The sequence below is a fragment of the Schistocerca gregaria genome, chromosome X (genome assembly GCF_023897955.1).
Source record: "Schistocerca gregaria isolate iqSchGreg1 chromosome X, iqSchGreg1.2, whole genome shotgun sequence".
Classification (NCBI taxonomy): Eukaryota; Metazoa; Arthropoda; class Insecta; order Orthoptera; family Acrididae; genus Schistocerca; species Schistocerca gregaria.
Window position 1 is genome coordinate 690489933 of NC_064931.1, and position 25970 is coordinate 690515902.

General features: G+C 45.4%; 1 protein-coding gene across 4 annotated transcripts in view; it reads left to right on the top strand.

Moving 5' to 3' along the window:
- LOC126297394 (uncharacterized) overlaps positions 1-25970 on the top strand; it is a 532788-nt gene that overhangs the window by 291321 nt on the left and 215497 nt on the right. For all 4 annotated transcript variants that reach the window (XM_049988137.1, XM_049988136.1, XM_049988139.1 and 1 more), the window contains exon 3: positions 17958-18072. In XM_049988137.1, the coding sequence (XP_049844094.1) occupies positions 17958-18072 (115 nt within the window). The remainder of the gene's footprint in view (positions 1-17957; positions 18073-25970) is intronic.

The window sequence follows — 25970 nt, forward strand, 5'->3', positions numbered from 1 at the left end:
TCCCCTAATTTCCTGTTGTTGTAACATTCCACATCATCCTGGCTGTAAGCTGCCAGTTGTTCCGCTGCACATAGTGTGAAATTTCGGTATAGAATTTTAAGTTTACAATTTTTCAAAACGAATGACCATTAAAGGATGTTATTCCGTTGGTTTTAAGCTCTGCAAACGGTTATCCTGTTGTCAAGTGTATGACATGAAGCCCAGCATACTTGGATATAATGTAACCATCTTTTTTAACCAGATCCAAGTAGAATTGGAGTTCGATAAACAGTTTTTTGGTGTGTCTTAACATTGTAAAAGTGGTCCAACCTGCCGTTATCGACCAGGTCTCCAACGTATGGCCACTTAACGCTGCTCGTTATCTTCTATTCCCACTCGCAGCCAGATTGCTCCAACCAGTATATTTAAAGCCATATGTGAACCTGGCGTGCACATCCGTAGTAGATTCCTCTTCCTCCATATGCAGTTACATTCTTGCTTTATGGCAGCTGTCTTCATCACATACTCCAGCTAACTTTTCTTTACTTCGACGTCCTCTATATCCAGTCTCCTTTTCCAAGCGCATGACACATTAACTGTACTTACAGGTGTAATACTGTTTGTTGCCGTCTCGTACTACACGAAAAATTCTTGCACAGGGTCGAATACACGATCCAGTCGGTGGTTGTGTGTTGTAGCTTCCAGCCTCGTAATGCCATGCTGCATAGCCCAGGAAACCTTAAAGTTTCTGGTAGTCGCGTGTCTGGACACTTCACAACATCTGTTATGTGGTTACCAGAATTTCTGTTCACTCCAGCACTTGCGATCTGACACACAAATTTGTTATATATCTTTACTCTACTGTTGGAATTTAACCTCTAGTCGGTCTATTTCAAATGCCTAATCGTTATCTACAATCACGATGCTGTTTCCGCGGAGATCTCCCTCCACGCAAAAGTCGTTGGTTGATATAAAGTAATCACACATCCCCATTGTGTTAAAAATTCCGGCAAATTCTTGCGTGACATCAAATTCCAAAAGGTAATAGTCGTCTACACGTAGCCGTTGCAAGACTCCAGGCAGCTCTTCCATTAGAGCATCTACAGGGTGTTTAAAAAATGACCGGTATATTTGAAACGGCAATAAAAACTAAACGAGCAGCAATAGAAATACACCGTTTGTTGCAATATGCTTGGGACAACAGTACATTTTCAGGCGGACAAACTTTCGAAATTACAGTAGTTACAATTGTCAACAGATGGCGCTGCAAGTGATGTGAAAGATATAGAAGACAACGCAGTCTGTGGGTGCGCCATTCTGTACGTCGTCTTTCTGCTGTAAGCGTGTGCTGTTCACAACGTGCAAGTGTGCTGTGGACAACATCGTTTATTCCTTAGAACAGAGGATTTTTCTGGTGTTGGAATTCCACCGCCTAGAACACAGTGTTGTTGCAACAAGACGAAGTTTTCAACGGAGGTTTAATGTAACCAAAGGACCGAAAAGCGATACAATAAAGGATCTGTTTGAAAAATTTCAACGGACTGGGAACGTGACGGATGAACGTGCTGGAAAAGTAGGGCGACCACGTACGGCAACCACACAGAGCAACACGCAGCTAGTGCAGCAGGTGATCCAACAGCGGCCTCGGGTTTCCGTTCGCCGTGTTGCAGCTGCGGTCCAAATGAAGCCAACGTCCACGTATCGTCTCATACGCCAGAGTTTACACCTCTATCCATACAAAATTCAAACTCGGCAACCCCTCAGCGCCGCTACCATTGGTGCACGAGAGACATTCGCTAACGATATAGTGCACAGGATTGATGACGGCGATATGCATGTGGGCAGCATTTGGTTGACTGACTAAGCTTAGCCGGCCGCGGTGGTCTCGTGGTTCTAGGCGCTCAGTCCGGAACTGCGCGACTGCCACGGTTGCAGGTTCGAATCCTGCCTCGGGCATGGATGTGTGTGATGTCCTTAGGTTAGTTAGGTTTAATTAGTTCTAAGTTCTAGGCGACTGATGACCACAGATGTTAAGTCGCATAGTGCTCAGCCATTTAGACCATTTTTAGACTGACGAAGCTTATTTTTACCTGGACGGCTTCGTCAATAAACAGAACTGGAGCATATGGGGAACCGAAAAGCCCCATGTTGCAGTCCCATCGTCGCTGCATCCTCAAAAAGTACTGGTCTGGGCCGCCATTTCTTCCAAAGGAATCATTGGCCCATTTTTCAGATCCGAAACGATTACTGCATCACGCTATCTGGACATTCTTCGTGAATTTGTGGCGGTACAAACTGCCTTAGACGACACTGCGAACACCTCGTGGTTTATGCAAGATGGTGCCCGGCCACATCGCACGGCCGACGTCTTTAATTTCCTGAATGAATATTTCGATGATCGTGTGATTGCTTTGGGCTATTCGAAACATACAGGAGGCGGCGTGGATTGGCCTCCCTATTCGCCAGACATGAGCCCCTGTGACTTCTTTCTGTGGGGACACTTGAAAGACCAGGTGTGCCGCCAGAATCCAGAAACAATTGAACAGCTGAAGCAGTACATCTCATCTGCATGTGAAGCCATTCCGCCAGACACGTTGTCAAAGGTTTCGGGTAATTTCATTCAGAGACTACGCTATATTATTGCTACGCATGGTGGATATGTGGAAAATATCGTACTATAGAGTTTCCCAGAGCGCAGCACCATCTGTTGTTGACAATTGTAACTACTGTAATTTCGAAAATTTGTCTGCCTGAAAATGTACTGTTGTTCCAAGCATATTGCAACAAACGGTGTATTTCTATCGCTGCTCGTTTAGTTTGTATTGCCGTTTCAAATATACCGGTCATTTTTGAAACGCCCTGAATTTTGACAACTAATTCTACTTGATATGGCATAACCACAAATTTTTATATTTCCACGTAATAGTTTCTAGTGCATCCTTCCCGATTTTTTCCCGTATCCCTGTTGCTGCCACATTGTCGTTCCCGTCCCGGAGAAAAGGCAGCTTCGCCTTGTCGACATGTCGCAGTAACGAAATTGGAGGATTTTGCTGCGTTGATAATGTTGTTTTGTAGGCCGGGCACCCACAGCCAAACTCCGGAATTTTTCAAAGAAAATTCCGCACTGGCTGTATCAACAGATTTTTATTAAATCTGCGACCGGTTTCGCACCACTTATCGGTGCATCCTCACTCAATCTGTACAAAAAATAATACACTCCTGGAAATTGAAATAAGAACACCGTGAATTCATTGTCCCAGGAAGGGGAAACTTTGACACATTCCTGGGGTCAGATACATCACATGATCACACAGACAGAACCACAGGCACATAGACACAGGGAACAGAGCATGAACAATGTCGGCACTAGTACAGTGTATATCCACCTTTCGCAGCAATGCAGGCTGCTATTCTCCCATGGAGACGATCGTAGAGATGCTGGATGTAGTCCTGTGGAACGGCTTGCCATGCCATTTCCACCTGGCGCCTCAGTTGGACCCGCGTTCGTGCTGGACGTGCAGACCGCGTGAGACGACGCTTCATCCAGTCCCAAACATGGTCAATGGGGGACAGATCCGGAGATCTTGCTGGCCAGGGTAGTTGACTTACACCTTCTAGAGCACGTTGGGTGGCACGGGATACATGCGGACGTGCATTGTCCTGTTGGAACAGCAAGTTCCCGTGCCGGTCTAGGAATGGTAGAACGATGGGTTCGATGACGGTTTGGATGTACCGTGCACTATTCAGTGTCCCCTTGACGATCACCAGAGGTGTACGGCCAGTGTAGGAGATCGCTCCCCACACCATGATGCCGGGTGTTGGCCCTGTGTGCCTCGGTCGTATGCAGTCCTGATTGTGGCGCTCACCTGCACGGCGCCAAACACGCATACGACCATCATTGGCACCAAGGCAGAAGCGACTCTCATCGCTGAAGACGACACGTCTCCATTCGTCCCTCCATTCACGCCTGTCGCGACACCACTGGAGGCGGGCTGCACGATGTTGGGGCGTGAGCGGAAGACGGCCTAACGGTGTGCGGGACCGTAGCCCAGCTTCATGGAGACGGTTGCGAAAGGCCCTCGCCGATACCCCAGGAGGAACAGTGTCCCTAATTTGCTGGGAAGTGGCGGTGCGGTCGCCTACGGCACTGCGTAGGATCCTACGTTCTTGGCGTGCATCCGTGCGCCGCTGCGGTCCGGTCCCAGGTCGACGGGCACGTGCACCTTCCGCCGACCACTGGCGACAACATCGATGTACTGTGGAGACCTCCCGCCCCACGTGTTGAGCAATTAGGCGGTACGTCAACCCGGCCTCCCGCATGCCCACTATACGCCCTCGCTCAAAGTCCGTCAACTGCACATACGGTTCACGTCCACGCTGTCGCGGCATGCTACCAGTGTTAAAGACTGCGATGGAGCTCCGTATGCCACGGCAAACTGGCTGAAACTGACGGCGGCGGTGCACAAATGCTGCGCAGCTAGCGCCATTCGACGGCCAACACCGCGGTTCCTGGTGTGTCCGCTGTGCCGTGCGTGTGATCATTGCTTATACAGCCCTCTCGCAGTGTCTGGAGCAAGTATGATGGGTCTGACACACCGGTGTCAATGTGTTCTTTTTTCCATTTCCAGTAGTGTATAATAAGAGCTCATATAAACTATTCGATCCCCCAATTTTGGGATATAAACTGAACTTTTAACAACCAGTTGTTTTGAATGAGACAAAGTAGTCACAAACTCTATTTATAAGATGGTAACCTTGAACATTGCCCTGTGGCCACTTCCCACCATTCGCGTCCAATATACCGTCATCTGGTGAAAGCAGTACTCAAAATTTAAAAATCTTTATAAATGATGGGAGCGGCAATGTCCGCGCAAGCTGAGAGGGCCGCGCGCCAGCGGATACGCGCTGACTGGCCGAAACCCGGAAAGCGCTCACGCAGTGGCGCGAGGATCGCCAGAGGCCGGATGACGTGTACAAGCTGTGAAGAGTGAAGGGTGCTGAACATTTGATAAACAATTCCTTATGTCTATTTTTTTAAAAAGTATAATACTATACTAGGTGGCGAATATAAAACATAGCAATTAGTTAAAACCATAAGAATAATAAATGTGGTGGTTGAACCTACTAAGAAGTAAGGCTACCTGTTCAGATACTCAAAATTTTCTGCCTCAGATCGGTCTGTGTATTAAGTGAGGAGCGAGGGGATTTCTTCAGAACTCTAAAGATTTTAACCTCTTCCAAAACATTAAGGGTCTTGCCCTTATTTTCCAAGTGTAACACCCGCACCCGCATGTTCTGGATACCGGTGATATGGTGACCAGTTTCCCGCAAATGCGCACCTGCGGCCCATTTTGAGCCTGGGCCGCTGATGTGCTCCTTAAAGCGAGTCTCAAAACTTCTTCCTGTCTGCCCTATGTACTCCGCATCACAATCATCACAGACAGCACTATGTACTCCCGACGACTTGAAACTACTCCATGTTGCAGCCGCCTTGTGCGTGAACTTCTGTACATTGTTTTAGGAATATAAACAGCCGGATTTATTCCCTTAGAGCTTAAGCATTTGCCAATTCTGCTTGAAACATTACCATAAAAAGGTATCCTGTGGAATTTACGCCCAATAGCTAATCTTCTGCTTGCTGGCTGTAGGGAAGTGAATGTTCCGGGTGTGAGTGGGGTGCGAGCAGTTTTATGCTTCAGGTTTTTCTTGCGTAATATCTCCCTGTTAATCTTTCGTAGCCATTCGAAAAGGCGATAAGCTGTATTATTTCAAATTCCCGATCCCTGGCTTCTTGAGATAGTGGGACCGTATGCATCCTGTGTAGTAACGCCCTGACTGTGGCCTTTTTGAATTGCAGTAGATGATTAGACGATCTATGTATCGCGACGTTATAAGTGGTGGGCTTTCTGAAAATATCAAAATTAAGAGTTCCCACTGATTTTGACCAATAGATCTAAGAAGGGAAGGGTGCCATTAATGCTCTGTTCCATAGTAAATTGGATCCTCTCATGTATATTGTTTAGATCACCTATGAAACCGTTCCAATCCTGGAAAGAACCGTTATACAGCAAAATTATGTCATCCACATATCTAGCCCAAAGAATTATCCTTTCAGAGTACCTGCTTAAGTCGACCATCATATTATGCTCAAAAAATGTCATAAAAATGTTGGCAAGGCTAGAAGACAGTGGAGATCCCACTGCTAAGCCCTGTTTTTGGATATATGTACTATCCCCAAATTTAAAATAGTTAAAACCTCTCTTCTAATGGTCTGCCACTATTTTTCTTTAAATTTTCACTAATTATTTCGTGGAACTGATGGGTTGGGATGCTTTTGGTAACCAACAACATAACCTTTAATGACAACTTGTTTACGAAATTTGTAAACTTGAAATTCTAGACGGAAATTCCACATGATGTGCAGCAGTACAACTGACAGCGTACACTCAGAAAGATGTGGAGTGTTATAACAAAACTACCTTCCAGGAAATAAGAGGAAAAATTAAAATTCCTCAATACTTTCGTCTAGGAGAAGTGCTGGAAGGAACAGAACTAGTTGTTAAAGCCATAAAGGAGGATGGAAAAAGATACACAAGCGTACTGGAATTCTAGAAAATACCTCATGTTTGTCACATTTCGGGCTGGAGACAGAAATAGGTAACTCAGATGCGAATGTAAGTTATAATTTAAAAATTAAATTGGACATTATTAAAACTACACATAACGAAACCAAGGAAGGAGTTGTTTTCTGTATGTAAATGTACATGTAAAAGTTAAAGACTTTGGACTAGAGTATTTACTTGTCTTGTTCGTTTATCTACCACAAACCCTAAGGTATTTCCTATATACAATGATCGATGTTAACGTATTGTGGCTATGGAGTGCTTGTAGTCGGTGACCTTAAAAAGTAGTTGAAACTAAGTAGTTGAACGTATAGTAATCCCCTTTTCTTATCTACATGAGAACGGCATTGTACGTTACAATAACTTACCGATTTCCAACTGACTGCTGCCGCCACCTGTGGAGTGGAAGCAGAGGGGACCGCATGTGCGGGTGGCCATCTTGCAGATCGTCAGACACTGGGCCAAGCGGTGTACGTGGCGTCGGTTGTCATCTCAGGCCGCCTGAGAGTTACGGGAGTGCATGCCGCGGCGCCCTTTGATCTCCAGCCCCCGGAGCAGGGCAGGAAGCGGTACAAGAGCTCCCTTGGAACATGAACGCGGTCCAGTGAGGAAGGACGAGCCCCTACCCCGACCCACAAGGCACAAGGGCACGCGAGGCGGCATGGTGCAGGTGGGCTGGGGGGGGGGGGGGGGGGGATGGATGAAACCCATGCATTCACCCTCTGCAGCGTACCACTGAGCTTCTTAATGACTTTGCAATCGCAGTATAAGAAGCGATCGGAAGTTAAACAAGAGTATCCCTGTCATACGAAAACTGAGAATTATGTCCTCCTTAGACAGTACTTCACCGATTTCCCATTTCTTTTTTTTATTTCTACAACATAGTTCCGTTTCATAAACATTTTTTTATCAGCAATTATCGTTAATATTACGTCCTCTGAATAGACAATTGAGTTGTGCAACGAAAATTTGAAATTGATGCCGACATTGGAAATGCCATACTTACTAATCTTGAAACAAACAAACAAACAAACAAATCGACCTCCCAACATTTTGCGTATTTCCTCTCAATGTCTTCGGGAATAATTTTCTGGGTAACTCACCACCTAGAAAGTATTCATTGCACAAAAGTGGGCAGTTAAAATAAGGTTTGTTCACTCATGGACGTCATGTAGATATCTCTTCAAGGAGCTAAGCATTTTAAGAGCACTGTTACATATGCAGGCGGACAATTACTGAATTATATGAAAAACAACCTAATTTAGTTACTAACTACAGCGTGCACACACTTAATTCAAAATGTAAAATTCACTACAGATAGTCGGATTTACGTTATGACATATTAGATCAGCGTGCTGTCATTAGCGATGATGTGGCACAGACGAATAGCGAAGTTCTGCATGATCCGCCGATGTGCCTGAACATCGATGCTGTCCTGAATGGCTCTTTTCAGCTCAACAGTGATTTTGGGGCTATTGCTGAACACCTTGTCTTTAATATAGCCCCACAAAACGAAACCGCATGTCTTCAGATCCGCAGAACATGGCGGCCAATCGAGGCCCACGCGAGTTGCCTCTGGATACCCCAGAGCCAGAAAGTGCTCCTCCAGGACATCACACTCTCTTGCTTCATTAGGGTTGAGCTCCATCTTGCATGAACCACAATCTTGTGGAATCAGAATCACTTGCAATAATGAAGATGAAGTCGTCTTACAAAACCTTCATGTACTATTCAGCAGTCGCTGTGACATCAAGGAATATCGCCCTGGTTATTCCATGACTGAACAGTGCATAACACAGTCACCCGTTGAGGATGAAGAGACTTCTCCAATTTTGCTTATTGATGAACCCATCCAAATGAAAGTGGGCTTCGTCGCTAAGCCAAACAATGCATGCATATACTAATTCCCATCATACCCCACAGCCATTTGTGCATTTTGAACGTCCTAACGCAAACCGTTCAGAAGGTATGACGATTTTATTTCATATAGTTCAATAATTGTCACCCTGTATTTGCTAATGAAATTCGTTATAAGTAATGGGTCACAATATGAGAACAACAACGAGGGCCATATCTACAACACTAGAGGGAAAAACGATCTTTATTACCCATTATTAAAGCTCTCAGTGGCTCAGAAAGAAGTTTAACATGCAGCAGTAAAAATATCTGATCATTTGCACAATGAAGGCCGACAGGTAGCAAAGCAAGTTTTAAATTCAGCCTAAAATCATTTCGCCTGGACAACTCGTCCTATTGCATGGACGATTTTCTATTTAAAAGCGTGTAGCCTGGAAAAAATAAACTAGCTTGTTTTCGGGTGTAGTTGTATGAGTAGGACTAAAGAATGGTCTTCATTAATATTAGCAGTAATCATATACAGACATTATATAAAAAAGAAATTGTATAAAAGGTCTATGGAACATCTAACTAAAAGTAGTGGGACAAACTTCGTTCTGGCTGATTTTGTTAGTGCAGGTTGCCTTAATCAGTGGCAGGTATGAACTCGGGGGCAATTCATAATATTAAATTGTAGTTACACTGGTAAGTATGTTCCTGGTTCTCAATATTCTTGAGAGTCTTGTCTGTATTTGATCTGTAGAACACTTTTGTGGGGTTTATCTATGGAAAGTTGTGAGTGTAAGGTGATGTAGTCTTTGTTCATGTGTTCAAAGACAAGTTGAAGCAGACCATCCATCTCTGACCTGCTGCTATCCCTCATCGGACATCTCCAGACCAGTAGTTGTAAGACATCCAAAATTCCAGCCAAACTACGCTACGCACACACCTCGTGGTGATGCGTCAGCCTTGCTGGGCAGGTAAATATATGCACACGGCGGACACGTCTCACATGTCCCATTAGGATCGGTAGGAACAATGCATCCTGAGCTATTCTGGAAAGCATTGGAACTGATTGCTATAGCGCTGCACACACAGCTCCGAGTCATCGCACAGGCAACAGTACCCAGGTGAAGACGTATATTGACTGGAATTTCTCAGGTGTCGGATATGAAAGCGATGCTGCCGCCTTATGCTTAAGGGACATGAACGGACACCTGTGCGTAGCTCGGCAGCTGACGGCTGCGTCATCACTTCACGGGGGCACTGGTCCACACAGACTCGTGGTGGTGTGTGCTGAGTCATCAGTGTCGGGTGGCGGGATGTGTTTTTTTACTAGTGATCTTTTGATCTTTTGTTTAAACTATGCTCCATCAATTTCACCGACCAATAGGGTGCTGCAAATTAAAAAAGGTTGCAACCTGACGACCTGCTAGGAAAAGGGGCCTTTTCTGCAACAAATTGAAAGGGTACAGCCCAGACGTGGCCAGGCGCACACATAGTAGGAGCAAGCACGCCCAGCCCGGCTGTAGAGAGTGCCGCCATCTGTGGTGGACACTGAGAGTATGAGACATACCATGACCGCCTAATCGTTAAGAGGTGAACACACAGTCAGGTGCCCAGCCAATCGCCACAGCTGAACTGAGTGACCAGCATAAGTATTAAATAAGACTAAATATAATATCTAATAAAACCGAAGCCGTCCATTTGTTGAGAAGTTCGTGACACGATCATAAATTTAATGATGATACTAATGGGTGACTAAAAGGGGCCTTAGATTGGAAGAGGAGTTTTTAGTTATTTGTTAAACGTTTTGTTTAAAATCAAATTTGAAAATTCATATCTCCACAACACCTGAAGCGATTTCAATAAATGAAGTGCGTAAGGATACGAGTCATTGAGCACTATCAGATTGTATAGAAGACTTTCTTATAAACATTACCTATTACAAATTATAGGCAATGGTGGGTATTCTGCATTCTGTGCTTTAAAATACCGAAATTTTTATCTAAATAACAAAGAAAACATTGAAAGTAGTGGCTGCACTAAGTAGATATAGATAGGGTTGTATGAAAGTATATAGTTTTAATTATTCGTATTTATTAACAACGAAACAGCGTAAAATAGTGTTTACCTTGACAAAATTTTCATTTCTGAAGATACTATTAACATCATAGGAAACTCAAAAAGCCAGTGGGGCCCCTTGTGCCTGTAGCTTGCGCCATACGAACCGCTGTGCGCACTCTTTTCAGTGGTTCGACAGCCCTGTGTCCTCCATTCTACTTCGCAACCGTTGGTATGCATAACTCACTGCAATCCGGCCCACACCTGGCTGTAGCTTGTGCGCAGAATATCGCACAAAACTGACTTTTCCAATCCTAAACAGTGGTGCCGCTACACTATTAAAGACAGTGTCATTAACGTATACTGTTAAATGAAATGGGTTAAGAACAAATATTTGCGCTGTAGCAGTACTGGTGCCTAACGCAAGTCGTGACACTGACACTACTTAACAACGCAAATCCTGCTGAGTACACATGCAGTAAATACACTGCTCCAAAGAATTAGGGGAACATGAATTTCGGCATCTGCCATACTCCACTGAGCAATAATTAAGGACTGGGTATGTTACCAAATTACACCTTAATCTTTCTTAATTCAAGTACACAACGAAACATCATTACATCCTCTATCGTTTACATAAAGACAATTGAAATATCCGGAAGGTATCGAAAAAAAGTGAAAACTATCATTCATCTAGTGATCCTGGGAGCTTCTCAGTGGATTTCGATAACTTCAATAATGTGTATGCCCTCAGTGAGCGTTTATCAATGCGTGACACCTACGTAGCATGCTCAGTATAAGGCTATGGAGGTCGCTCTGTGGTGCACGCTGCCATTCTGCAATGAGAACCCATGACGGGTCTGTCTGTGGTGGAACACGACCACGTACACGTTTATCAAGTACGTTCTACACATGCAGCACCGGGTTTAGGTCGGGACTCACCGACGGTTAGTCCATTAATTTGAAGTCCAGCCTTCGCGAGACTCCCCTGCTGACGTCCGCACATAAGCATAAGAAGGAATTTAGGGCCATCGTATAGTTGGCAGCCTACATGCTCCAACAGGATTTGTCCGGTGTACTTTCTGGCGGTAAAGCGACCACGGACAAGATGATGATCCGCATGGCTGTCAACACTGAAACCTCAAACATGGTCACAAAAACTTAGAAATTTGTTGATTTCCTGGACAACAGTTGGCAAGTACCACTCGCCGTGGGTCTCTGCACACGAACACAGCCTCCACCTTGCTTCAGATGACATCTGGACAGCTCTGTGAATAGAGTGTTCGCCACTGTCGAAGTTGCCACTTACGGGACCGGCAGAATTGAAGGCGAGCTGCGCCAAGATCATGTCGTGTCAAGCGGGATACCCGAACAGAACGTCTGAGTCGGAAGGTCCTGTCTTTGTTCATTGCAGTCAGTGGCCCTTCTGAGATAGGCTGTGGTCTTTCTGTGGTCTTGCGGTATCCGTACGACGCTGCAACGCAGAGATGGCCCGATACCGATCTTCACTTGGGGCTGTAATGCATCGGCGACCTTGTCCAACTCGCTTTGTGTACTAATGTCTGCCTGTAGTGTGTCAACAACACACGGAGAGGCATTTGCATCTGTAGCAACACGACAAAAAGTTCATCCTTTTTGCATCAAATAGACCGCCCTTTGCAACTTGCATTTCATTAAGATGTCTCATTTCATGTGCTTGGCTGAAATAAAACGTTCACAAATGACAACTGACATTTGTGTACCTCACTGGAAAATACTGGGTCATCGGTACGCGCTCCATTCTGAGGGGTCACCGAGACTGCAATGCATAAACACAACCAATACGTGGCGAATGATTTTAATTGTTGTGAACATTGAAAGCGAAAATCTGAAGCCATGCAATCGGCTGTGTCATAGATTTGACAGGTATCGGCTGTGTCATAGATTTGACAGGTATCGGCTGTGTCATAGATTTGACATTCTGGACGTTTTTTGACACATAGTTTTCCGTCTACAAGGGCTGAAGTAATGAAAATTTAATTATAACCACCCTGCAACTGATCTGTGCAGAGCTCGAAAACATTTTCCTGTCGATTTTTTTTTTTCCAGTTTCACTGGGTTGGTAGAATTTTAAAGTGTAGTGTGTCGAGTCTGCTATATACAAAACAGCCAAAAAGAGGCATATTTTGCACGAGCACATTTTTGTGGCTGGAAACTTTGGAATCCTTAAACGAAATTCAGAAAAGGTTCTGCGTGGGGAAACACTGGCTACATTAAGCGATCCTGTGCATTCCGTGTGTGCGCGAGCGCAGCTGACTTCCTTCCACGTCCCGTTGTATGCTGGGGAAATGCTGCTAGAGGACAGAACTTCGCAAAGAGCCTCTGGTTTTGTCCCAATGAACAGTTACTCCTTGGGTTTCCAGGTTGCACAAATAGTAATGCTACCTCAAGTTTGAAAAAAAAAAAGAGCGTTATGATGATAGGTCGAACTCGATAAAGCAGATTCTCCGTGCAACGAGAGCTTAAGGTAGTGTAAGAATGAGGAACGTTCCCCTGTTGGCGGTGTTTGGGGAGCGTGAGCAGGCTTCAGCGAGTTACTTTACCGTTTTCTGAAGGTGTGTCGGTCGACATACACTTGTGGAACAAACCTCAAATTGAGATAGTGTTGGCAAGATCACTACAAAAAATTTCGAATGGTCAGCGGTTTCAGTAACCATATCAATTAGTGTAAAAAAGAGGGGCTTCCGCAATGTTTCTCAGCTGTTACTTCATAGTCTGTGGACCAGGGAAATGAGGGAGGGGGAGGGGGAGTATCTGCAAACCACTGTGAAGTACATGGTAATGGGTACTTCATATTTTAGCAATTACGCTCATTTGTGGGGTTGAAACAAATAAAGTAGAACTCCACGCAGTTCGTTACGACGACTGGAAAATAGTCAGAATTGTAGAATAAAAGCTGAAATGGTCCGCAATTGCAGCGCTAAGTAAACGAGTGTAAATGTTGGCGTATAAGGACACCTTAACTTTATTCTCTAGAACATAGCCACTTTGAAGATATTTTGTGTTAAAATGCAAGCAGATAGTGTGCACTTGGCAAACCACCACTACCCTCTTGTAAACAGAGGCGGATGTCCGGATTAACTTTTTTTTGTGTGCAGTGTACTCCGTGCGCGCAGTTAGTGTGCATGGCAAAGATACGGATGTGAAGACTTCTGCAGTGGAAAATCATGCAGCACGTCCCCATGTTTCTTTTATCAAGCGTGCATACTTCTCCGTTCCGCTGCAAATCTTCACTTCTATCACGAATAATGGAAGAATGTATGACAACACAGCAATATAACCCCGCAGTTAGTGCTTGTGTAGAAATACAGGGTTTCCCATTTACTTGGACCTCATGTCCCGCATTAAAATAAAAAAAAAAATCGAGCAAAGTTTCAGCTATTTCTTGGATAGTTGTCAGCATAATTAAATTCCTTGTAATTTCATTCGCTACGAAGATATGTACTGCTGTTAGTATTTTTAAGTTGCATACCATATTTTTATTCTGTAATACACTTCCTTTCTTCGAGACCGGTTTCAAAAATGCAGAATTCACGAAAACGTGACGTTATTAAAAACGCAACTCTTCTGTACTAGCATACAGTGCAGCTACAACAAATGGAAACTGCTCAGTCATTCACGATAAAAGAAAGCTGCTGCTGCTACTACTACTACTACTACTACTACTACTACTAATAATAATAATAATAATAATAATAATAATAATAATGAAATTTTTAGTCCGGTACACAACATCCATTTTAAAAGTACTAAAATATTGTGAAACTGTTTATTTTGTAACAGTCACTTCTTAAATAAAAGGCTGTCGCATAAACTAGTTTTGTTTTTATAAACAGTCGCAGCTCTCATAATGCCGCCTTTTCTGGGCGAAATACTCACTGCAGTATTGTACCACATGTAACCAATTGCAAATAAGTAAACATTATTACAATTACTGTTCTACTAACTTGAATTCTGAATAGATGAGTAGCATTTGTACCTTCCCTTCGTCTGTCTAATTTATACCTCCTCAAGCCTTCAACTGAGGACGGTTGACGGAATAGAAACACCTGTAAGATCAATGTACAATCCCTACTTCAAAGAAATGGTACCGCTAAGAGCACGAGATGATGGGAATCAGTTGGTAAAAACCCGTAGATATCGATTAGAACTAGTTACGTATGGGAAACAAACAGCAAAATGGAAGTGACTGGCTAAAATAATTACATTTGGTAAAATTTTATTCCAGTCGCGCAGTTAAACAGCTGTTGTGGTGGTGGTGGTGGTGGTGGTGGTGGTGGTGGTGGTGGTGGTGGTGGTGGTGGTCTGTCCTGAGACTGGTTTGATGCAGCTCTCCATGATACTCTATCCTGTGCAAGCTTTTTCATCTCCCAGTACCTACTGCAACCTAAATCCTTCTGAATCTGCTTGGTGTATTCATCTCTTGGTCTCCCACTACGATTTTTACTCTCCACGCTGCCCTCAAATACTAAATTGATAACCCCTTGATGCCTCAGAACGTCCTACCAACCGATCCCTTCTTCTAGTCAAGTTGTGCCACAAACTTCACTTCTCCCCAATCCTATTCAATACCTCCTCATTAGTTATGTGATCTACCCATCTAATCTTCAGCATTCTTCTGTAGCACCACATTTCGAAAGCTTCTATTCTCTTCTTGTCCAAACTATTTATCGTCCATGTTTCACTTCCATACATGGCTGCACTCCATACAAATAGTTTCAGAAATGACTTCCTCACACTTAAATCTATACTCGATGTTAACAATTTCTCTTCTTCAGAAAGGCTTTCCTTGCCATTGCCAGTCTACATTTTATATCCTCTCTACTTCGACCGTCATCAGTTATTTTGCTCCCCAAATAGCAAAACTCCTTTACTACTTTAAGTGTCTCATTTCCTAATCTACACTCCTGGAAATTGAAATAAGAACACCGTGAATTCATTGTCCCAGGAAGGGGAAACTTTATTGACACATTCCTGGGGTCAGATACATCACATGATCACACAGACAGAACCACAGGCACATAGACACAGGCAACAGAGCATGCACAATGTCGGCACTAGTACTGTGTATATCCACCTTTCGCAGCAATGCAGGCTGCTATTCTCCCATGGACACGATCGTAGAGATGCTGGATGTAGTCCTGTGGAACAGCTTGCCGTGCTATTTCCACCTGGCGCCTCAGTTGGACCAGCGTTCGTGCTGGACGTGCAGACCGCGTGAGACGACGCTTCATCCAGTCCCAAACATGCTAAGTGGGGGACAGATTAGGAGATCTTGCTGGCCAGGGTAGTTGACTTACACCTTCTAGAGCACGTTGGGTGGCACGGGATACATGCGGATGTGCATTGTCCTGTTGGAACTGCAAGTTCCCTTGCCGGTCTAGGAATGGTAGAACGATGGGTTCGATGACGGTTTGGATGTACCGTGCACTATTCAGTGTCCCCTCGACGATCACCAGAGGTGTACGGCCAGTGTAGGAGATCGCTCCCCACACCATGATGCCGGGTGTTGGCCCTGTGTGCCTCGGTCGTATGCAGTCCTGATTGTGGCGCTCACCTGCACGGCGCCAAACACGCATACGACCATCATTGGCACCAAGGCAGAAGCGACTCTCATCGCTGAAGACGACGCGTCTCCATTCGTCCCTCCATTCACGCCTATCGCGACACCACTGGAGGCGGGCTGCACGATGTTGGGGCGTGAGCGAAGACGGCCTAACGGTGTGCGGGACCGTAGCCCAGCTTCATGGAGACGGTTGCGAATGGTCCTCGCCGATACCCCAGGAGCAACAGTGTCCCTAATTTGCTGGGAAGTGGCGGTGCGGTCCCCTACGGCACTGCGTAGGATCCTACGGTCTTGGCGTGCATCCGTGCGTCGCTGCGGTCCAGTCCCAGGTCGACGGGCACGTGCACCTTCCGCCGACCACTGGCGACAACATCGATGTACTGTGGAGACCTCACGCCCCACGTGTTGAGCAATTCGGCGGTACGTCCACCCGGCCTCCCGCATGCCCACTATACGCCCTCGCTCAAAGTCCGTCAACTGCACATACGGTTCACGTCCACGCTGTCGCGGCATGCTACCAGTGTTAAAGACTGCGATGGAGCTCCGTATGCCACGGCAAACTGGCTGAAACTGACGGCGGCGGTGCACAAATGCTGCGCAGCTAGCGCCATTCCACGACCAACACCGCGGTTCCTGATGTGTCCGCTGTGCCGTGCGTGTGATCATTGCTTGTACAGCCCTCTCGCAGTGTCTGGAGCAAGTATGGTGGGTCTGACACACCGGTGTCAATGTGTTCTTTTTTCCATTTCCAGGAGTGTAATTCCCTCAGCATCACCCGACTTAATTCGACTACATTCCGTTATCCTCGTTTTGCTTTTCTTGATGTTCATCTTATACCCTCCTTTCAAGACACTGTCCATTCCATTCAACTGCTCTCCCAAGTCCTTTGCTGTCTCTGACAGAATTACAATGTCATCGGCGAACCTCAACATTTTTGTTTCTTCTCCATGGATTTTAATACCTACTCCGAATTTTTCTTTTGTTTCCTTCACTGCTTGCTCAATATACAGATTGAATAACATCGGGGAGAGGCTACAACCCTGTCTCACTCCCTTCCCAACCACTGCTTCCCTTTCATGTCCGTCGACTCTCATAACTGCCATCTGGTTTCTGTACAAATTGTGAATAGCCTTACGCTCCCTGTATTTTATCCCTGCTACCTTCAGAATTTGAAAGAGAGTATTCCAATCAACATTGTCAAAAGCTTTCTGTAAGTCTACAAATGCTAGAAACGTAGGTTTGCTCTTCCTTAATGTAGTTTCTAATATAAGTCGTAGGGACAGTATTGCCTCACGTGTTCCAACATTTAAAGCTGCATGCCCTCGGGAAAAATTACGGCTGTAGTTTCCCCTTGCTTTCAACCGTTCGCAGTACAGGCCGTTTTGGTTTGTGTTAAAAGGCTAGATTAGTCAATCATCCAGACTGTTGCCCCTGCAACTACTGAAAAGGCTGCTGCGCCTCTTCAGGAACCACGTGTTTGTCTGGCCTCTCAACAGATACCCCTACGTTGTGGTTGCACCTACGGTACGTCTATCTGTATCGCTGAGGCACGCAAGCCTCCCCACCAACGGCAAGGTCCATGGTTCATGGGGGGAGGACTTAAACAGAAGTCTGCGATTTATGAAAATAATTTAGCACTTACCTCTTACGCCATCCTAACAACAAGACTGCAAACTCTGCCGTACTCAAATTTTGGAGCAATAATGTGTAGCTGTGTCATTGTTCAATAATTTCCTAGTTCTAAAGCCTAATGTTGTAGGTAAGAGTAGAAATATAAGATACTTCGCATTTCTCAGATTAGCGAGTGTGTATAGCTCTGATGGCTAATTTTTTTCTTTTCTGGCTTCCAGTGTACGAGATGCTTCAGTGTGCGAAGGAGTGTGCGAACAGGAGTTCGGCGTGCTACCTTACGTTCGGCGAGTTCTGCATTTTCGCTACGGAACTCAAGAGGTGCTACGAAAGAGGGTAAGAGCTTAAGTGAAACTGGCAGTTTTTGATATAGCGTGCGGAACTGAGTAGTGGTGATAAAGTGGCCTTAAAAACATCACTTTTGCCCTTAGAAAATTTAAGTTACAAAACATATGTTTGATAATTACACAATATAAGTGCTGTAATTAGGCCTACATTATTTGCATCTGCCACCTTTGGCACTTGCAATTGCGGTGGCTGCTAGCCCTGACATTTCTTGTCTGCATTCATAATTGCCAAACGACCTCTCTTCTCTCCTCCCCTTTTTTTTAGGACTACGTTTCCTAGCCCTCAGACTAAGAGTTAGCACGGAGCAACGAGGTGCGTGCCAGATCGTGTCTTTTGAAGAGAAGAATCACCTCACCAAGTGATCACCCGACAATCTGACTTAGTAATTTTTTATATGTGAGTTCAGAACTCAAATATAATTTATGCAAAGCAGTTCGACACTACTCTCAAATTCTCTGAAATTTTTCTGAGCTTCTTTAATACCCTAAAGTGAGAACCAGATTTCGGGAAGCCCCGTGCCGCCATGCTACTTAACCGTCCCACGGGCGGCCCAGTTTCGATCTCTCTCCGTGATAAACTTTTAAACGGAGGTGCATACTCTACATTCATTTCTATGAAGAGTAAAATACAGATGAAAACATTTATTTATAACGTTTTTCTTTAATTTAAGTCTATTAATATTTTATGGAAGATACGACTTTATATTTTCAATGAAAGCTGGATTTTGGATGTGATATGTAATTACAAATAAGAAGTCACGCCTTTTTCACCAAATACTGAACGAGAAAAAAATAATGAGCGAAACGAGAAGCGAACCAGCGATTACCAATCTCGAGCTCTAACGACATTTTTCCATCTTTATGCATTTTGTGCTTCACGGAAATGTTTGCAGATCGCGCCTATTTGTTTAAAAATTCACGTCGGCTGGGACTCGAACACAGACCGGCCTCTTTCCAGAAGACCAGTCTAGCACAGAGCCACACAGTCAATCGAAGTATCGACCGTACTTCAGTGTACTGAAGACGACCTGAAAGCTTCAAAGCTTCAAATTCGATTTTCTTGAGAATTTTTGAGAGTTGCACCAATATGCTCGTGGAATTTATAACTCGGGTTGTGAACTCTACGTACCATAAATGTAAAAATTACAAAAATTCGATAGGTGTGCTGTCTGTTTGTCGGTTGGTATTAGGAAAGAGCTCGATTTAAATTCTCCTCCGGGTATTACGATGTCGTTTCCGTGTTCTTCCTAAATCATTCTTGGCGAGTACTCGGATGTTTCCCTCAAATACGACACAAGCGATTACTACAACTCTTGTCCTATCCGAGCTTGTTATCAACAGTGCACTGAATCCTAATCTTTCTGCATTAGTCACCTATCTAGGAACTTGTAGGTGTGTATATCTTAGCACGAAAAAAATTAGTTCAGTGTCTCACGTATGAATGCTAAATGTGCTCGGTTGTCCTTAAGTTTTTAAGCTCGATAGTAGTGTAACCGAGTGATCATTGTGATACGATTGAACTATAGCACTCTACGAGCACCACAAGAGGCTTGCCGTAACCGTATCGTGACTTGTCTCTACGTTACATAACAGTACAGTTTGTCGAAACTTGAACAGCTCTGACAAGGATCAGGGAAGGTGACGTCCCTGAACGATAAACTTTTCAATGGCTGTAAATGTGACCGTCCTTGCTCTCCCGAAACAATCATTCTTACGGAGAACAGTGAAATACGACGAGAATACAGTGTGATGATCGCTAGAAAATCGCCGAAATAATCTCAGGAAGACAGTTCATTTTGAGCACCAGGTGTGACGCAATGCTTCGTCTATCACAGTGCTCTGCAACCTACGACCCAAGCACAGTTGGTGTAATTTTCAAACACTCTACGATGAGAAAGTCATGTTAACAACTGGGAAAAACTTTCTTCTTTTATTAACCGACCTTTACTTATTGGCGAAACATTGAACGCTGAAATGCACTGGTTGGCAAAGTATTCTTTGCGCGGTGTTGCGTAACAACGGAGACGATATACGAATAACACTAGACACTTCTGTATCAACCACACTGTTCCCCAAAGACACACATCGTGATCTCTATGCCGAACTTAAAAATGGAATAAATGCTCAAATCTCTCTTTGTGAGAAGTTTGTGGCATGGAACGGTCTAGTCCCGATTCGTGGACGTATCTCGGCAGTAAGGTCTTCTGGAAAAAACGAGAGTTCTCGATCACATCAGATAACCTGAATGTTATCACAAATTGGTAACAGGACACATGTTGTAAAGAGATATTGGCAATCCTCGGTGGCGACAAAGTTCGTCACTATTGCACGTAGGTTAAAAAACGAGAGGTTTCAGTCTATGCAACCTCCTTAAGATCTGTGATAGCAAAGTAAGCTCTGTTTCTAACATATCATTCCTGGACGCGCAGGGCTTCTTCCTGTCGGCTATTCTGGACACGAGAGGCAGTTCCATTACCCAGGGGAAGAGCGTATTGTTCAGGCTGGGATGACGGGGCGGTCTTTCCATAGGAAGTGGCAGGAATTATGGCAGGTGTTTTCCAGCCCTGTTGGAAGCAGCACTTAGGCGAGGAATGCTATTAGTGGAAAGGGAAACGGCTAATAAAATGCCTGCATACCTGCTCCTGAGGTTCACTAGCTTAAAAGGCTGGATGCAAAAGAATTTCTCGGAGTAATTGACCAGCATTCCATGCACAGTACGGAATTCTGCGTGATCCTCCGGATTTGTCGGCGAGTATTGAAGCAAGGTGTGTGCAGGAGCTATTAGCTACCTGGATGGCGGGCTCTGGGCTTGGCGAGGTCTAATTGAATTCCGTTTATTCCTATGGAAATTGTATGTGGAGCTTCGTTCGTTGCGTTCACTGTTCCACGTTGAAGTGTTACATTATTTTGCCGCGCGGTTAGAGGCGCCTTGTCACGGACTGCGTGGCTCCTCCCGCCGGAGGTTAGTCCTCTTCGTGTGTGTGTGTGTGTGTGTGTGTGTGTGTGTGTGTGTGTGTGTGTGTTCTTAGGATAAGTTAAAGTTAGTTTAAGCAGTGTGTAAGCCTAGGGACAATGACCTCATCAGTTTGGTCCGTTAGGAATTAACACACACATTCGTACTATTATTTTCATATTGAGCCAGGAGTTGCTAGAAACAAGCTAGAGGCGGTGGAGTGTTTACGGTTTTCCATTCTAGTGGTAGGGTTTTGGACGCTTACTCAGAGGTTAGCTGGCTCCAAAGCATTTATTGGTACAGGAGTACTGGCAATTTTAGCACTGTCTCGTGGGTCCAAGCGTCGCCCGTGACTTATTTTTACGCATTTAGTACTGCATTAGTGTAGAGGATTAATAGTTTCACAGTAGATATTTCAGTGGAAAACTACGGAGCAATACATCGTATTATTTGCCCTCGTGCCACACATAGCTAAGAGTACTTGGTAACACGAAAGCTACAAATGTAACATAGAGTCCTCAACTCTTTCGTGTATACGTGCAAGGCGAGGACATCGCTCCCTGTCCCCGATCCTAGGTGTCCTCCCCCTTTTTGGAGTAGGTTTTGTGCCTACGTCCAGAGACGGTCTCTTGTGAAATAATGGAGTTTTTCCTCTTCTTTTATCTGTACAATGTAAAGTATCTGTCCTAAATGTGTCCTTATCTTTCCTTGATGATTTTCCTTACCTCCTCCTCCGCTGCGACATTTGGGAATTCTTCTCTTCCTTACTTTCCTTTGTACCTCCCTTTTCCTTTCTTTCTTCTTTCTTTCTTTTCTTTCTTCCTTCCTTTCTTCTTTCTTTTCTTTCTTTCTTTCTTTCTTTCTTTTCTTTTCTTCCTTTCTTTCTTTTCTTTCTTTCTTCTTTTCTTCCTTTCTTTTCTTTCCTTTCTTCCTGTTCTTTCTTTCTTCCTTCCTTTTCTTAATGCGCATATGCATGCCGACTAGTGGGATACGCGTAATTCTCCGTCCTGGGTAGACAAGTGGGACACGTACGTACCACCTGGTAAAGGCAAGGCCCATGGAGGGGTGATAATCCGAACTGGTATCTTCCAAACATGCCGATTCGTCCCTCCGTCCGTTTCTCGGGAGGTGACACACGAGGTGTGGACAATCACATACGGTGGGAGTGTCCTCAGAGCGGGCCCCCACTAGGAAGGAGCCCGCCATCGGACACGCCGGTAATCGTAGGTGACAATGGCTTTTTTCTACTTCTGCCTACGTCTACAATTTCTGCCCACAAGAGAACGTTAGATCAGTCTCAGCCACAGAAAATTCTTCCATCAGTGCCCAAGTTCCTAGTTGTTTCTTGGTCTGACGAAGATCAAGACTCCTCAACAGTAAACCGTTCAATTATTCAGAAAGGTGTCGACGCAATTGCAGGTCCTGTAAAGTCTTGTTCCCAGCTACGAAAAGGTACCTTGTCGTTAGAAACAGTCAGTGGCCTCCAGGTACATAAACTGTTTCGAACTACACTGCCACTCACCTCACCTCACCTCACCTCACCTCCCCTGTCCGGGTGGAAGAGCACCTAATGTTAAACTCCTCGCGCGGTGTGTTTTATACGAGATTACTCGACGGATTATCAAATGAGGACATTCAAAATTACCTGTCCGATCAGGGAGTAACGGCCGTGCATCGAGTAATGAAAATGGTCTAAAAGGGATTGGTACCGACCCCCTCTTTCTTCTTGACGTTTGACAGAATTGAACTTCCATCCAACATTAAAGCGGGTATGAGATCGTTTCACTTCGCCCTTACATCGCCAGCCCTACGCGTTGTATCGGTGTCAGCGGTTTAATCATACCAGCCAGTCATGTTCCTACACGGACAAATGCATTACATGTGGCAGGATGCCCATGAGGGTGATAGTCCACCTGCATCTCCCCCCCCCCCCCCCCCCCCCCCCCGTTTCATCACCTGTGTGGGCGACCACGCTGCTTCCTCTAGAGATATCCCTATTTTTAAAGATAAACGAATTATTTAGGAAATCACAGTGAAGGTGTCCGCCTTTGCTGATCGTACGTTATTCGCCAGTGGAAATCCCACTGTGCTCCCAGCCGTTAAATACAGCACTGTCCTCGCTTCTCCTCGACTTACTAAGGAGATAGCCACGCAGATGTGCGATCTTACCTTTAGCGCCACGGTCGTCAGATCGGCCATCCCTAATAATAATAATAATAATAATAATAATAATAATGCCCCAAAATCGAACGCCTGGACTCCCAAAATAGTCAACTCGTGAAGATTTTTTTTATGTACCCAGTCCTCACAACCATCAACTCCTCCCTCATCTCAACGTCCTGCTTCCAAGAAGGCTCATAAGAAACAGTTCCTGTCCTCCTCCACGGCATCTCTCTCCTACAGCGCCACCCAGCGGTAGCCACCATGGGCCGTCTTCCGTGTTGCCAAGACTCACTGCTGGCGGCTGATCAACCAGCTGATCACTGGCGACAGGAACTGCCCCTGAATAACCTATAGATAAGGATCTTCCATCTCTGGCTGAATGCCATTATACGCCGTCAGCCACTGACTCTCAGCAATCGCGGACTTGGAAACTGTGGTGAGATTTTTCCTTCTTTCATCCACCCCATGTCAATTATCCATTGGAATATCCGCGGAATTCGCTCCAGTCGGGATGAACTGACGATCCTCTTAAGATTCTTCTGCCCAGTCATCTTCTGTTTCAGGAAGCAAAGCTATGTCCCCACTATCGCTTTGTTCCCCCCCCCCCCCCCCCCCCCCCCCATTTCCAATCAGTCTGGTTTGATCTCCCTTCTGTTTCTGGCACTTCGGGACTTGATTCTTTTCCATGATACATCCATTATCCATTATCACCCAATCCGCGTAAACTGTTCCTTCCAAGCTGTCACTGTACGTGTTACCCTTTCTGGATTCACCTTCTATCTTTGCACCATATACACACGATCGTCCACAACAATGGAAAGAGTCGATCTCCTTCATCTTCTTTGTCAGCTCCCATCCCCCTATTTGCTGGTTAGGGACTTCAACGCCCACCACCCGCTTTGGGAATCTCTGCATCCTTGTCAGAGGGGCCCCTTATTGATTGACTTCATCCACCATGCGGATCTTGTTTGCCTCAACACTGGGAAACCTACATTTTCTCTGCCTACACATTAACCTAATCTCATTTGGATCTTTAAGTCGGTACTGTTTGGATAGCTGGGCACTTTGAATGGTTTGCTCTTGCTGATAAACACTCGATTGGCCATTTTCGATGTGTTCTTAGATTAGTCACAACTGCCATCTATGTGCACAAGATGGTAGAAGTTTTCCCAAGCTGATTGGACACTTTTCTCCTAGCCACTGCGGGTCTGGGGGTAAGAATAGGCCCGAGGTATCCCTGCATGTCGTAACAGCTGACTAAAAGGAGTCTCTCACGTTTGGGCCTTTATGTGATGGTCCTCTGTAGGGTTTGACCTCCATTTTTCAAAATTTTCTCTAAGATCGAGCCAGTTGGGTAAGTGCACATTTAATGGTGCATAGTGTCCATCGTGCATTGAGACCGTTAGCCCACTTTCTCGTCGTCGCATTGCAGTCCCGCCCATTCCCCATCTCTTGGGCTAGGACACCTTGCTGGGTGCGTTTTCCACCATGCGTTATGCAGTGTCATTTTCTGCACAGACGATGACCATGGAATTCTTTGCAGCTCATATCCAGCACGGTAGCCAGTCCATTGTAGTAGGGCCGCCATGTAGCCTGTTCGTTGTAACCCCCTGACAACACAGGGATCGCTCTGCTGATGCCTGCGCTGTTAACTCCCCACATATGCCAGGGAGTAGATGCCAGTCACCCCAGGGCATCGGGACACTCGGCAATGGCCATCCTGCCAGGTGGCTTTTGCTGCAGCTGGGTGGCGCCCGTGGGGAGGACCACAGGTCGGAGTGAGTGGCATCAGGATGGATGACATGCCATGAAGCGGCATAGTACGTCATTTCCTGCTGGTGGTCCGCTGCCTGCAGTCTCTAAGTAGGCTAAGTTTAGCTTTAGTGCTAAGACATATGACCCCAAGTCGTTCCCCTCCCTGGCCGCACCATGGTAGGAACGTCAGGCTAAAGATGGCAGTGAAACGTTTTCGCCCCCAGTACCTCATATGTACAGGAGTTGATGGGGAATCTTTCATGTCCATGTAGCTTCAGTTCTTTGTGGAGCATTTGGAGGACATGTATGGGGAGGTGGACGGCTTGTCCAAAATGCGCTCTGGGTCAGTTTTGATAAAAACAGCACCCTCTGCCCAGTCACGGGTATTACTCGCTTGTGGAAAGTTGGGGAATGTTTGTTACCATCACGCCTCGTAAGAGCTTAAATATGGTCCGGGGTATTATATTCCACAGGGACATTCTTTTACAGTTTGATGGCGAGCTGCGCGCCAATTTAAAGCGGCGAGGTATTCATTTCGTCCAGCACGTCCATCGTGGTCCGAGGGATAACCAGGTTGCCACTGGTTGCTTAATCTTCGCCTTCGAGGGTAACACATTGCCTGAGAAGGTGAAGGTGATGGTCTACCGTTGTGACATCAACCCACATATCCCTCCCACGATTCAGTGCTTTAAGTGCTGGAAGTTCGTCCATATGTCTTCCCGCTGTACTTACAGCCTCACCTGTCGAGATCGTGGACGTAAATCCATCCGAATACTACATACGCCCCACCTCCCATCTGTGTCAACTGTGGAGAGCATGATTCACCTTGCTCGCCAGACTGATGAATTTTACAGAGAGAGAGGAAAATCGTGGAACTTACGACCCTGGACTGACTAACCTACACTGAGGCTAAGAGGAACTCCTACATACTGTAGCTGACATCCTCATACACCACTATTACGAGAACAGTTGTTCCCCACATCAGTTTCTCGAATTCCTGTCGCCTCTCAGAACTG